This window comes from Sinocyclocheilus grahami, unplaced genomic scaffold (assembly GCF_001515645.1).
Source record: "Sinocyclocheilus grahami isolate Dianchi unplaced genomic scaffold, SAMN03320097.WGS_v1.1 scaffold660.1, whole genome shotgun sequence".
NCBI lineage: Eukaryota > Metazoa > Chordata > Actinopteri > Cypriniformes > Cyprinidae > Sinocyclocheilus > Sinocyclocheilus grahami.
Window position 1 is genome coordinate 318,687 of NW_015505839.1, and position 13,048 is coordinate 331,734.

General features: G+C 38.2%; 1 protein-coding gene across 3 annotated transcripts in view; it reads left to right on the forward strand.

Annotated features, from left to right (window-relative positions):
- Window positions 1-13,048, forward strand: part of LOC107558796 (pleckstrin homology domain-containing family G member 1) — a 49,223-nt gene that overhangs the window by 19,227 nt on the left and 16,948 nt on the right. For 2 of the 3 annotated variants that reach the window (XM_016242483.1, XM_016242482.1), the window contains exons 2-4: window positions 1,037-1,497; window positions 8,123-8,223; window positions 9,297-9,366. In XM_016242483.1, coding sequence (XP_016097969.1) covers window positions 1,162-1,497; window positions 8,123-8,223; window positions 9,297-9,366 — 507 coding nt within the window. In that variant the 5' untranslated portion in view covers window positions 1,037-1,161. The remainder of the gene's footprint in view (window positions 1-1,036; window positions 1,498-8,122; window positions 8,224-9,296; window positions 9,367-13,048) is intronic. The other variant, XM_016242485.1, reaches the window with a different exon arrangement.

Consider the following 13,048-nt stretch of genomic DNA (forward strand, 5'->3'; position numbering starts at 1 on the left):
TAGATCATGAGCGATCTCCGCATTCTCAGTCGCTGCCGTGCCTCAGCAGCAGCGGGACCGCAATCGCAAGATCACAGGCACGGACACACTCCTCGGAGCGTGCCCGGCGAGAGCGGAGCGTTTAATAGCGGGGGGAAAAAAAAACCACAATCCGCCCCGACTGCGCGAGCTCCGCTCCTTATTAATGCTGCTCATTATAATATAAGGCATACTATGCTCGGTCATGACGTCATCCGCCGTGACATCCCGCTCAGCTATTGAGACTGATTTCACATGTGATTCAGAGCGCGGGTCACTGAGGGCGTTTCCCTAGCGTTCTCGACGCAGCTCGAGTTCCTGAAGAGGAACTGTTATCATGTGGACCATGATAGTATGGGGACCAGCATCCGTTTCAGAATATTCTTCATAATATCTCATTTTTTTTATCCCTTTAAGAATGACAGTTTCTAACAGGGTTGCATGCTAATTTATCAAAATTCCTCAAATGTACAAATCCCAATATGCATATTGCATCGGGCTGCCATAACTGTATGGTTTTAATACTTCAAAAAGTAATGAAAAGTCAAAGTGTTAGGTCAACGCAGATAGTAAGGAATAGACTTTGTATACGACTTACTTGGGGTGTGTGTATGCAAGATAATCAACAATTGTTGTGATGCTTAGCAATCGTCGTTACGCTCTCATAGCGAACTAGCATGTCAGGAAAGACAAAGGAGGGAGGTAGAGCAATAAACATTACCTAGTGTTCTTGTTTACCTGGATGTTCTTGATGTTAAGTTTGTAAACTAATTTACATATATATTATCAAGTTTTTTTTTTAAACATTGATGTTAAAATGAGCTTTTATGTAATGCTACAATACAACACTGCTGTTCGCTAAGTAGTGATACTTTCTTTTCCCACTCAGAACGTGAAACATAGGTTCATTTTCAGTTTTTAAATATAATTTAAACTGATTCTGCATCAAATGGCATATTGCATTATTTACCGAGTTATGGCACATTGAACTAAGGTCTAGCCACTTTTTATCTTTCAGAAGATTATCCATTCTCCACTGATGTTTTACCGCCACTCCCGGAGGTCCCTGCTGGAGGGCCGGTCCTAAGCCAGGCAGGTGGTCCCATCAGAAACTCTGCTCTGAGATATTGCTCCTCGCACAGCATGGACTCCACGCACTGCAACGAGCGGCCGGTGAGCTACGGCTCCACGTCTTCATCCGCCTCCTCCCGTGACAGCCACTGCTCGCTGGGGGGGCGGCCGGTATTAGGCTCCGCTCCCGAGAGGGATCATGATTCTGGAGCCATCCGACTGGAGCTGGTGCCTGCCCGACAGCTAGAGGAGGAGGAGACGGGGCGACAAACACCTACACCGACCAATCAGAGCCATGCAGATATTCAGTCGCCGGAAGGACGTAAAGTCCAGTATGTGGACCGAGTGGTGGAGGAAATTCTTGAAACGGAAAAAACCTACGTGCAGGACCTTCGCAGTATAGTCCAGGTGAGAAAGACACAAAGCATGTGCAGTCCCTTCCTGAGGGTGTCATTCAGCAGATTGCTTACTCAAGGAAACTAATTGCAACAAGCTAAATTTGAAGGAATAGTTCCCCTAAACAATTTTTCATTTATTTTTATTTAACTTTGGTAGCACTTTATTTCGATAGTCCACTTTAGACATTCTATTAACAGTAAGTAACTTTGCAACTACATGTCAACTAGCAGTTAGTAGAGTATTAGTAGACTGTTTGCTTAATATCTTCTAACACTTTCTTTGTCAACTTATTCTACTAACCCTAAACCTACCCTAACAGTCTACTCTGAGAGTTAGTAGACATGTAGTTGACATGTAGTTACAAAGTTACTTGTAGTTAGTAGAATGTCTAAAGTGGACTATCGAAATAAAGTGTTACCTTAACTTTTTGTTGTGTTGTTTTAGTCAGTTTTTGTATTTCAATTACATTTAGTCAATATGTGACTAAATAATGGCATCTTATTTTATTTTAATGTTAGACTAAAATAACGTTTTTGGGTGAAAAAGTGATAAATGAAACCAAATATTCAAACATTTTAAGATATGCCATTGCAAGTTTATTTCAGTTAAAACATTTCAGACATGCATTTTAGTCTGGGACTAGGCTTAAGCCTTGTCTGTGTTTTCTTAATTTAAAATATTGACATTTAGCAAAAAACGTGGAGAAAAAAAATTGCTAGTGCATTGATAATATCTATAGGTGTTATTTATTGTTGTCATATTTTTGTCAACAGTATATTTAATTACATTTATTTCCATAATGTGTTTTTGCTTCACTGTCACTGAAGAAATCGAAAAACCATTCATTAACAAACAATTTTGTCATGACCTGTTAATGTTATATTATGTTAATGTTAACGTTAATGTTACATGGGAATCAATAAATGATGACCAATATTCATCTGCATATTGGTCATCATTTATTGATTCCCATGTAGTTCCGAAGCTGTTTGACTTTTTGTCCCATAGAACACAAAATACTTTTCACGCTGCCTTTGTCCATGCATAGTAAGTGGATGGTTATTCATAATGTCAAGCTGCAAAAAAGAGAACATTTGCACACTATATTGTACGTTTTCTGAAGTCATGAGCTTTGTGTGAGAGTCATTCTTCACTGAAAATCATCACAGAAACTCTCAGATCTCATTGCAATTCTGCATTTTCAGACTTTACGTTGTTGTGATTGTATATTCAATAACCAGCGGAGTTTATTGTCACTGATATCAAGCCTGGTTCGACACATCTTGACGTGAATAAAACTTTATATTTTTTATAGCATATGTCGTCATATGGACTAGTTTTATGTTCGTTTTTAACTTTCTTCAGAACATTTCATTTTCATTTCCACGGAAGAAAGTCAGAATTAGTTAGTGAGTAAGTTTATTTTTGGGTGAAGTGCTTTGCTCAAGGAAACAAATGGTAGTGAGCTTCCAGTGTATGGGTTCCCATACTTGAGCTCAAACCTTGAACCTTAAAACAGCACTTCCCATAAAACATGAGGCTCCAACTAGTACTGACGCTCCTTGAGTAAGAGGCATGTGTGTGCGTTTCTTTGTGTATGATTTATATAGCTGTCAGATGTAAAGTGCACATGGCTGTCATTTGACCTAGCGAGCGAGGAGATGAATGCTAAACTCTTCTTCTCACCCTTGCCCTGATTTTCTGACTCTTTCTCTGTTAATGTGAGGATTGAGAGTTTTAGAGGGTCGCAACCCCCTTCCCCACCTAGTCCTCCATACAGACACATTCACAGGCCCCCGGCTCTGAGAGAATGATAGATGGTCTGAGGAGAGAATGGAAGAAAAGGAAAGCAAGCAGGATGGATGGAGAGGACAGATAAAGGAGAGGAAAGTGGGTTAGCAAAACAACCGTTCTGTTAACACATGAGACTGTTGAAAACACATGTGTGTTTGTAAAGTGAAGGCAACATATTTTCATTTTACATTACTGCTTTTTATTGTCTCTTAGTTACAACATATCTGTGAGCTCAAAGTTGTAAATAAGCTCGCAACTTACCCATAATGCACTGTTAGTTGGTAGCTCCTGCTGATCTATAAAAGGTTTCTCAATAAAGGCCTTGTATGTTATTAGATATTTAAGCTAATTTGGTTATATTTTATTTTACAAATAGTAGTGTAGTACTCTTAACTCTGTGTAACAGGCGTGTCTCCCACCTTATAAAGCAAGAACCCCTTACGTTGTAATTTTGCAAAATTGACTTATGTTAATGAGAGGAGGAACAATGATCTTTATCTTTGGTTGAGGTTAACTTAAAATGAGTTTGCGATCAAACAATAATTGCCCCTGCAGTACCATCTTGGACCCCCTAGGACCACCGTTTAGATCCTCCATTGAAGACCCCTGGTTTGACACAAATTTAGTTTAAATCCAATCTGCAGACATTTTTACTCACTTTTTGCAGATAATGTAAAAATGTGAGCATATTGAATCTGGTACTCGCAATCTGACCACAAAGGTTAAAATGCCATGGTAGTGTTACTGCGGTTGCTAGGGTGTTCTGGGTGGTTGCCATGGTGTTGCTAGGTGGTTGCTAAGATATCCTGGGTGGTTGCTATGAAGTTGCTATGGTAACCTGGGTGGTTGCTAGGGCGTTGCTAGGCGGTTGCTAGAGAGTTCTAGATGGTTGCTAGGCATTGCTAGGGTGTTCTGGACTGTTACTATTGTGTTGCTAGGCGGTTGGTAGTTGTCACAGATTGTTAATATGGAGTTTTATGGAGTTCTTAGCATGTCCTTAGCCTGATTTAGCACTTAGCTAATCACTATTAGCATGTAGCTATTTGCTGCTAGCATGTGTAACATGATGGAACTCCTGTTTGCTAGCATCTATCAAAGGAGCAAAACCCCCATGTTTCTATGACACTTCTATCCAAAGATATCCCTTTTGATCTGTGGTTGCTAGGGTGCTGCAAGTGGTTGCTAGGGTGTGGCTATGAAGATTATAGGTCATTACTTATTGGTTACTTGAAAAGAGAAGTCAAATGAGTGTGAGAGAGAGTTAAGGTGCGTCCCAAATCCCGTACTTATGCACTATTCTATGACGTTTTTTAGTATAAATAGTGCAAGTAGTGCGGTCACACTCAAAATTCCAAAAAGAAAAAGTGCACTTTAAATACCCGGATGACACACTTAAATTACAATTTAAATTCACGTCTCACACTTTTATGCCCTCAGAATGGAACATATTCGCTCCCTTCGAACTGGAACCGGGGCGGAATATCCTGTGATGTCCACTTCTCAGGGCACTTACGGTCAAATAGAACAAATGTCTGAAGTGATTAAGGGAAACATACAAAGTGTGCAGAACAGGGGGGGTCGTGAGGACTGGATTTGAGAACCGCTGATCTAGACAATCAAATCAGGAGCTGCTGACTGGAGTTTGAGGGATGCTTGTGGCCTAAAGTGCAACCTCAGCAGGATGCAAACTACTGCTATCATTTGACCCAAAGGCAGATTAGACCACGTATGCAAGGAGAAAAGGTCACAAAGGTTATTTGTATGTAAGAGCGTCACCCAGTTTCCAGCAGCTGTTCGCCACATTAGGACACTTATGAACGAACACATCATCTAATAGACAATACACAAGACTTAGAAGGTCTTTTGGGGACACAAAGCTGGAGCTCTACATAGGGCTGCACGATTAATCGAATGTGATTGTCATGCGCATTTTGTTAGTAAAGCCAGTTCTCTTCATAGATCACAATATTACTTGATTGCACTTTGCTGTGCTTGAAATTACATCTTAATGTTGTTCTTGGCAGGTTTGAGATGATTAGCGTGTCAAGGTTCTACTATAGAGTGTTTGTTACCTCAGTGTATCTTCTGCACTTTTTTTCTACAAGCAAACAGAAAACAGCATACTCAAAGAAAGCAAAGCAGGTGCTTCCAGTGTAGACAGCTTTGTTGATGATAATGTTGATGTTTTGTTTTTTTCCCTGGGGTCATTCCATCTTTATTTTTCAGTTTTTACCCCACCTCTCTGTCTGTCTTTATGTGTGCGCGGGCTGTTGACACAGGTTGTGTTTTCCACACAGAATGGTTAGTTTACACTGCCTGAGGGTGTTCAGCTAAAGATTTTCGTCAGAGTGAGAGAATCACTTATCTCATCTGTCAACCAAAGACAGAGACATTCAGATGCAGGGCGGAGCAGGAGTTACAGATTCTGACATGCTGTGCTTATATTTGTGTATGTGAGAGATACAGTTTCTGTGTTCTTTAAAAACACTAGTACATATGTATGTTTCTGCAGAACTAGAGCACGATAATCTCATTGTGAAACATAAAGTGTTTCATTTCTGCATCACTAGCAGCACCAAATAAAACTGCAGTGACTCAACTATGTATTTGGAAGGAATGGACCGGTGGAAGATGGGGGAGTGTTTGAAGGGTTTGAGACTTGTTATTTTTAACTTTTTTTTTTAATTCTTGGGTTCCACAGAAATTGCCCACTTCAGCTTTAAAATACGGATTACCCTGTACATGACATATGGGGGAAAAAACAGATATTGTGTCCACGAGTTACAAATTAATTCCCAAGACTTGTTTAATAAGGCCACATTGGATGAATTCATTCCATAGTTTTAGGTAAATCATGGCCATGTTGAAATACAGAGTTCTACAGAGTTCAGATGGCACAGTCTGATAGGTCTAGCTCAATCTGATCTAATGACATCATTATCACATGACAGCTGATTGGTTCTCTCCTGCATCGGTAGCCAATGAGCTCACTGCTCAATATTCAAATACCTGGCTTTTGTTTGCTGTAGCAGTTGGCAGCATACTTCAGAAACCCTCCACCTTCCCCAGCTCCACCTGTATTGATCTGCTACGGGGTGATTCATGTACAGTGGGGCAAAAAAGTATTTAGTCAGCCACCAATTGTGCAAGTTCTCCCACTTAAAAAGATGAGAGAGTCCTGTAATTTTCATCATAGGTATACCTCAACTATGAGAGACAAAATGAGAAAAAAAAATCCAGAAAATCACATTGTAGGATTGTTAAAGAATTAATTGGTAAATTCATTTTTTTCAAAAGCAGGCGATTTTCTTGAACGATTCTGAAATCGAAGATAATGACAGCTGTTTGCATAGCTTCTCAGTGAACTATGGCTCTGTGAAGTAAATGCTGCTCCATCTGAAAGCATGTGAAAATACCACATTTAATAACATATTTTTACTCCAAACTCACTTCATAATTTTTAATGAAAATTATAATAATAAGATTATTGTCGTGTGTTTATTAGTCACGCTGAATCAATGAAAGCAGTTGAATCTTCTGTTTATTCAGCTGCAGCGATAGGCATTTTCTGGGTTTCTTCTGCGAGGCGTATTTGGAGTTTCTCTGTCCTTCGGATGGAGATTTACTGCTGATCACAGAACCGTGCTTCACTGAAAGACACGCATGACAATCGCAGCTTCTGTCAAATCGCAATCTCGATTCCATTTCGATTTATCGTGCAGCCCTAGCTCTTCATAGATCACAATATTACTTGATTGCACTTTGCTGTGCTTGAAATTACATCTTAATGTTGTTCTTGGCAGGTTTGAGATGATTAGCGTGTCAAGGTTCTACTATAGAGTGTTTGTTACCTCAGTGTATCTTCTGCACTTTTTTTCTACAAGCAAACAGAAAACAGCATACTCAAAGAAAGCAAAGCAGGTGCTTCCAGTGTAGACAGCTTTGTTGATGATAATGTTGATGTTTTGTTTTTTTCCCTGGGGTCATTCCATCTTTATTTTTCAGTTTTTACCCCACCTCTCTGTCTGTCTTTATGTGTGCGCGGGCTGTTGACACAGGTTGTGTTTTCCACACAGAATGGTTAGTTTACACTGCCTGAGGGTGTTCAGCTAAAGATTTTCGTCAGAGTGAGAGAATCACTTATCTCATCTGTCAACCAAAGACAGAGACATTCAGATGCAGGGCGGAGCAGGAGTTACAGATTCTGACATGCTGTGCTTATATTTGTGTATGTGAGAGATACAGTTTCTGTGTTCTTTAAAAACACTAGTACATATGTATGTTTCTGCAGAACTAGAGCACGATAATCTCATTGTGAAACATAAAGTGTTTCATTTCTGCATCACTAGCAGCACCAAATAAAACTGCAGTGACTCAACTATGTATTTGGAAGGAATGGACCGGTGGAAGATGGGGGAGTGTTTGAAGGGTTTGAGACTTGTTATTTTTAACTTTTTTTTTTAATTCTTGGGTTCATGAATTCATCCAATGTGGCCTTATTAAACAATGTGATTTTCTGGATTTTTTTTCTCATTTTGTCTCTCATAGTTGAGGTATACCTATGATGAAAATTACAGGCCTCTCTCATCTTTTTAAGTGGGAGAACTTGCACAATTGGTGGCTGACTAAATACTTTTTTTCCCCACTGTATGCTATATGGGAGTTATTCATATATGTTATATGTGCAGCAGCAGTATTTCTTACATGCTCACAGCAGCATGTTGTGGCTGTTTTGGCAGTAGCAAGTCTTGGTACAATATCCTCGGTACTCGGACGGCAGGCCCGTCCCACATGATTAATGCTGATGAGAGTATTCATGCTTTCGTCTGTTTCTCCACAGGATTACCTGGAGAGCATCAGCAATCATTCTCTTCTGCTGCTGGGAGATGAAGAGAGGAATTCTTTATTTGGAAACATCCGTGAGATCTACCGTTTTAACAGGTTAGTTTTAGTGACAGAAACATCTCTTGAGAGAAATGTAACGGGTGTTTGCCAATTTTCTTTCTTTTTGGAAACTACTGGATAAACTATTATTAGTAATTCTGACTTTTTCGATAGTTTCCAACCATTAGAGTCATATAATATAATTTGATTGAAAATACTATTTTGATGATTTGCTTTTTCAAACTCATTTTAATGACCAAAACATCAGTTAAGCAGAACAAATTAAAATTAAATTAAAAAACTACAGCAGATTTAATAATATATCTTGATCTATCAGCTATGTTGGGATGACATTTTGGCTTGTAGTTATGAACTTACATTTTCCAAAAAAAAAAAAAAAAAAACGTAAGGGTTGAATGGTTGCACTTGATAAATGCATTTAAAACATCAATATGTGCACAAAAAAAGTAAATAAAAATAAATAAATAAATATAGAAGAATAGAAAGATTATTTGCTGAAATGGTTCAATTGATGTCACAATTTTAAGGATTTAAAAAAATTATAATTGGCTGAATATTACAAAGCTAAATATTTATTTAATATGTTTTGCTTCATATTAATGAAAATAATGAAAATAAAACAGCTTATATAACATTTAGTTTGACCTTCTGAGGTAGACTACTAAATATTTTTAAACATCTCCCTTCACTGACCATTTGCAGAAAAAAATGACAGAGCAAAATGTCCTTAATGTCTTGATGAAGAAAGATCTTCTGTTTTAGACTGACTGCTCTGTATTTACCATCTCTCTTTCCTCAGTTCCTCTCACTTCGGACCACACACACACCTGCACATTTTGTCAGACTCACACCAAATTCAGCCCACACACACACACACACACACAGAGTGTTACCTCATATGACTGCAATGCTGAAGTGACCACACATGCATTCACGATGCTGCTCAATTCATGGAAGTGGGTCTTTCCTCACAGTACATGGCCTACAATACAGCTCATAACTGCAAGACAATCTGAATAGTTTCATAACGGCTCAGCCCTTTAATGGATGTGAGGAATGATATTTATTCTCTCTCTCTCTCTCTCTCTCTTTGTGTATGTGTGTTTTAGTGATCTGCTTCATGACCTGGAGAAGTGTAACGCCAACCCAGTTGCCATTGCAAAGTGTTTCGTAGCCAAGGTAAAACTCTTTTGTCAAAAATGAAAATTTGATGATCATTTACTCACCTTTCAGGTCATTACAAATCAGATTTTCATCCGTGAAACACAAATGGAGAAAGACTGCTATCATATGGTCTCTCACACACACACACACACACACAAACAATCAACACTATTATGCCTATTACGTGTTATAATTAGTTTCCTACCTCAAGTGTCTCTGTCGATTAGTGTAATAACACACACTTGAGTAAGTGTAATAGCTGTTTTACAGCTCTAATCAACAGCAGCAGGAATGCAGCTGGTTTGAGTGGTTTTCTGTCCTGTGGTGTCGTGTGATAACTGCTTTGTTTTGTTCGGGGTATTGTTGTGCTAATGTGCTGTTAGCAGGGGGCTGACATTTTACACAGTGCATATGACTTGTGGCTTACAAGATCTCATATAAAGCCTAAAACCCACACATTCCTGAGAGTGAATCAGATGTTAATCTTTTTAATATTTCAATATTTGCCACCTGTACTGGATTTCCAAGGGTATGTATTTAATAATACATTTAAAATTGAAGATAATTAACTGAACTTAGAACATATATTATATTTATGTTTTATTTATATTCATATTTTATATATTGTATTTTCACTTTTTTCCAAAAGTAACTTACAACTAAGGAAGACAACAAAACCAATTCATCTCAAGTGGCTCATCCAGACAGAATTTATAGTCTAAACTATACCAGTGTTATTTTAGTATGATTTATATATTATTATAGTATTTATTAGTATTTTTAATTAGCTTTCATTTTTTTAATCAGCTTTTATTTTAATATTTTCAGTTTTAGTAATTTAGTTACGTGCTTTTGTAATTTTTATTTATTTATTAAATTAAAGGGGTCATATATGCCCTTTTATGAAGTCTTGGTTTTCATGCTTGATTGCTCCAAAACACATTATTTTTCACATATTTACATTATTGCAGCTTCCTAGTCTGTCTCGAACGCTCTGTTTAGTTCCTGTTTCGATGAAGCCCCTCCTTCTTCTTTGTGTATTCTGTGGGCAGTAATTATTATTTAAATTAGTGACTTTCTTGTCACTAAATCAGGAAGTAGCGCGCTGTAGTCCGATCGAGCCGTTTGTTGTAGTTCTGTTAAAAGTGTTTCCTGTTAAAGCGAATAATACACTTTGGAGTGAACGTTGAGCTTTATAACCTTGCAGACCTGTTTTATGCTCAAACAGCAACATTACACACTAACTAAAGTAGAAAAAGTGGGAATAAATGTAAAGTTGAAAAAGTGAAAAAGCATTAGAGGGCCCCTTTTCAGCTTTAATTTATTTTTATTTCAGATTTAGTTTTAGTAATTTTAGTACTTCAATTTAAACTTTATTTCAGTTAGTTGCCAGGCCAATATGTGTAATTAATTGCTTTATTTCAATTACCAAAATCTATTTTCAGTATTTTAATTAACAATAACAACAATGAACTGCACTGTTTTACATTGACAAAAAAACAAAGAAAACTGTAAACTAAAAAATTTTAACTTCTTAATGAACTGTTTTTCATTCAAGTTATAAATATTATTTAATATTGCTGAATCTATCTAAATGCATTAATTTATCAAAACAAAGTAAATCAGTTAAATCAGGTAGAAATAGCTTGTTCCCACTTTTTACAGTGTATTAAGCTAGTTGTGTGCGTATTGGTCAGTAAAGGTTAGTCATCATTAGCGAACACTCCAAGAACCGTGTGTGTGTGTGTGTCTGTCTGTCTGTGTGTCTGTCTGTCTCTGTGTGTGTTTGTCTCTGTGTGTGTGTGTGTGTGTGTGTGTGTGTGTGTGTGTCTGGTGTGTGTGTATGTGTGTGTGTGTATGTGTGTGTGTTTAAAGGCATTACTCAGCCAGTTATGTGGTATTAATATCACAAAGGAGCTTCAGGATTCCAGTAAGAGTGAGTTGTTTTATTACATCTGATTCCTGTCAAAGCTTTCCTGAAAACACTGCCTTTCTCTTCCTCTCTGTTAAGGACAAACGCTGACTCAATGTTTCTCTGAGAATAGAAACGATCCTCCACCTGCTGTTTGCAGCTCTTCAGTTCAGACAGAAGGATATTGCATTAGCACAAGTTCCATTTTCACCAAAGTGCATGATATGCTAACAGCTCCGTCACAAAACTAAATGTCCATTAATTTGAATATAGGAGTATTCAAATCATGTGATAAATGCTTTTAAACAACAGGAGAGTATGCTGCTCTTTATTTTAAGTTTTCCCATGGAGAACCTACCACTCAGTGTGTTTATGTGTGCGATTGGGTCACAGCATTTATGCAAGACCACCTTCATTAGTAAGGCTACCTGTGTGTGTGTGTGTGTGTGTGTGTGAGTGTGTACCTGTTTTTCTATTCTGGTGGGGACTGTTAATTTACCTGAATACACACAGACTCATGGGGACTCGTGTCACGGTGGGGACCTAAATTGAGGTCCCCACGGGTAAACAAGCTAATAAATCACACAGAATTAAGTTTTTTGACCATCTAAAAATGCAGAAAGTTTCCTGTAAGGGGTAGGTTTAGGTGTAGAGTTGGTGTAGGGCAACAGGGCAACAGGTCTGTACAGTAGAAACACCATTACGCCTATGGAGAGTCCCCACAGAGATGACAAACCAGAAGTGTGTGTGTGTGTGTGTGTGTGGAGAGAGAGAGGGCAGATGTGAAAGCCGGCGGGGGCGGCTGAGAGAGGGGGGATATTAGAGGAAGAGGATAAATGGCTCTTTGATACTCAGACTCTCTGTATTTTACAAGTGCTTTGATGTTCATACAGGCGGAATGAGAGAGCAAAAGACTCCAGATGAAGGAGGAGAGGACAGAGATTTAATCAGAGCACACTCACATCTACCATTACTGTAAACACAACATCAGGACTCTTATTACAGTCACTGCAACCGCTGTGTGTGTGTGTGTGTGCTGGCAATGTGAGGCTTTTTCTGTAGCGCAACATCCTGACGTGACCTTTCAGAGCAAGTCTGTCGCTTTATGTGCCTAACAGACATACACACACTAAACTAGCTATATAAATGTGGACATACCCTTGTGAAAAAGAAGTCCACTTTAGGATACATTTTAAAATGAGTAATTACAGAAATAATATATACAAACTGAATGTAATGTTTGACAGTAATTGCATGTTAATTGCAATTAAATGAAAATGTAATATAGTATAAATTTATATTAAATGCAATTAGCTGAACTTTAGGGGTTTTTATCTACTTATAGGCGGAATGAGAGAGCAAAAGACTCCAGATGAAGGAGGAGAGGACAGAGATTTAATCAGAGCACACTCACATCTACCATTACTGTAAACACAACATCAGGACTCTTATTACAGTCACTGCAACCGCTGTGTGCGCGTGCGCGCGTGTGTGTGTGTGCGTGTGTGAGTGCTGGCAACGTGAGGCTTTTTCTGTAGCGCAACATCCTGACGTGACCTTTCAGAGCAAGTCTGTCGCTTTATGTACAGACATACTGTACACACACTAAACTAGCTATATAAATGTGGACATACCCTTGTGAAAAAGAAGTCCACTTTAGCATACATTTTAAAATGAGTAATTACAGAAATAATATATACAAACTGAATGTAATGTTTGACAGTAATTGCATGTTAATTGCAATTAAATGAAAATGTAATATAGTATAAATTTATATTAAATGCA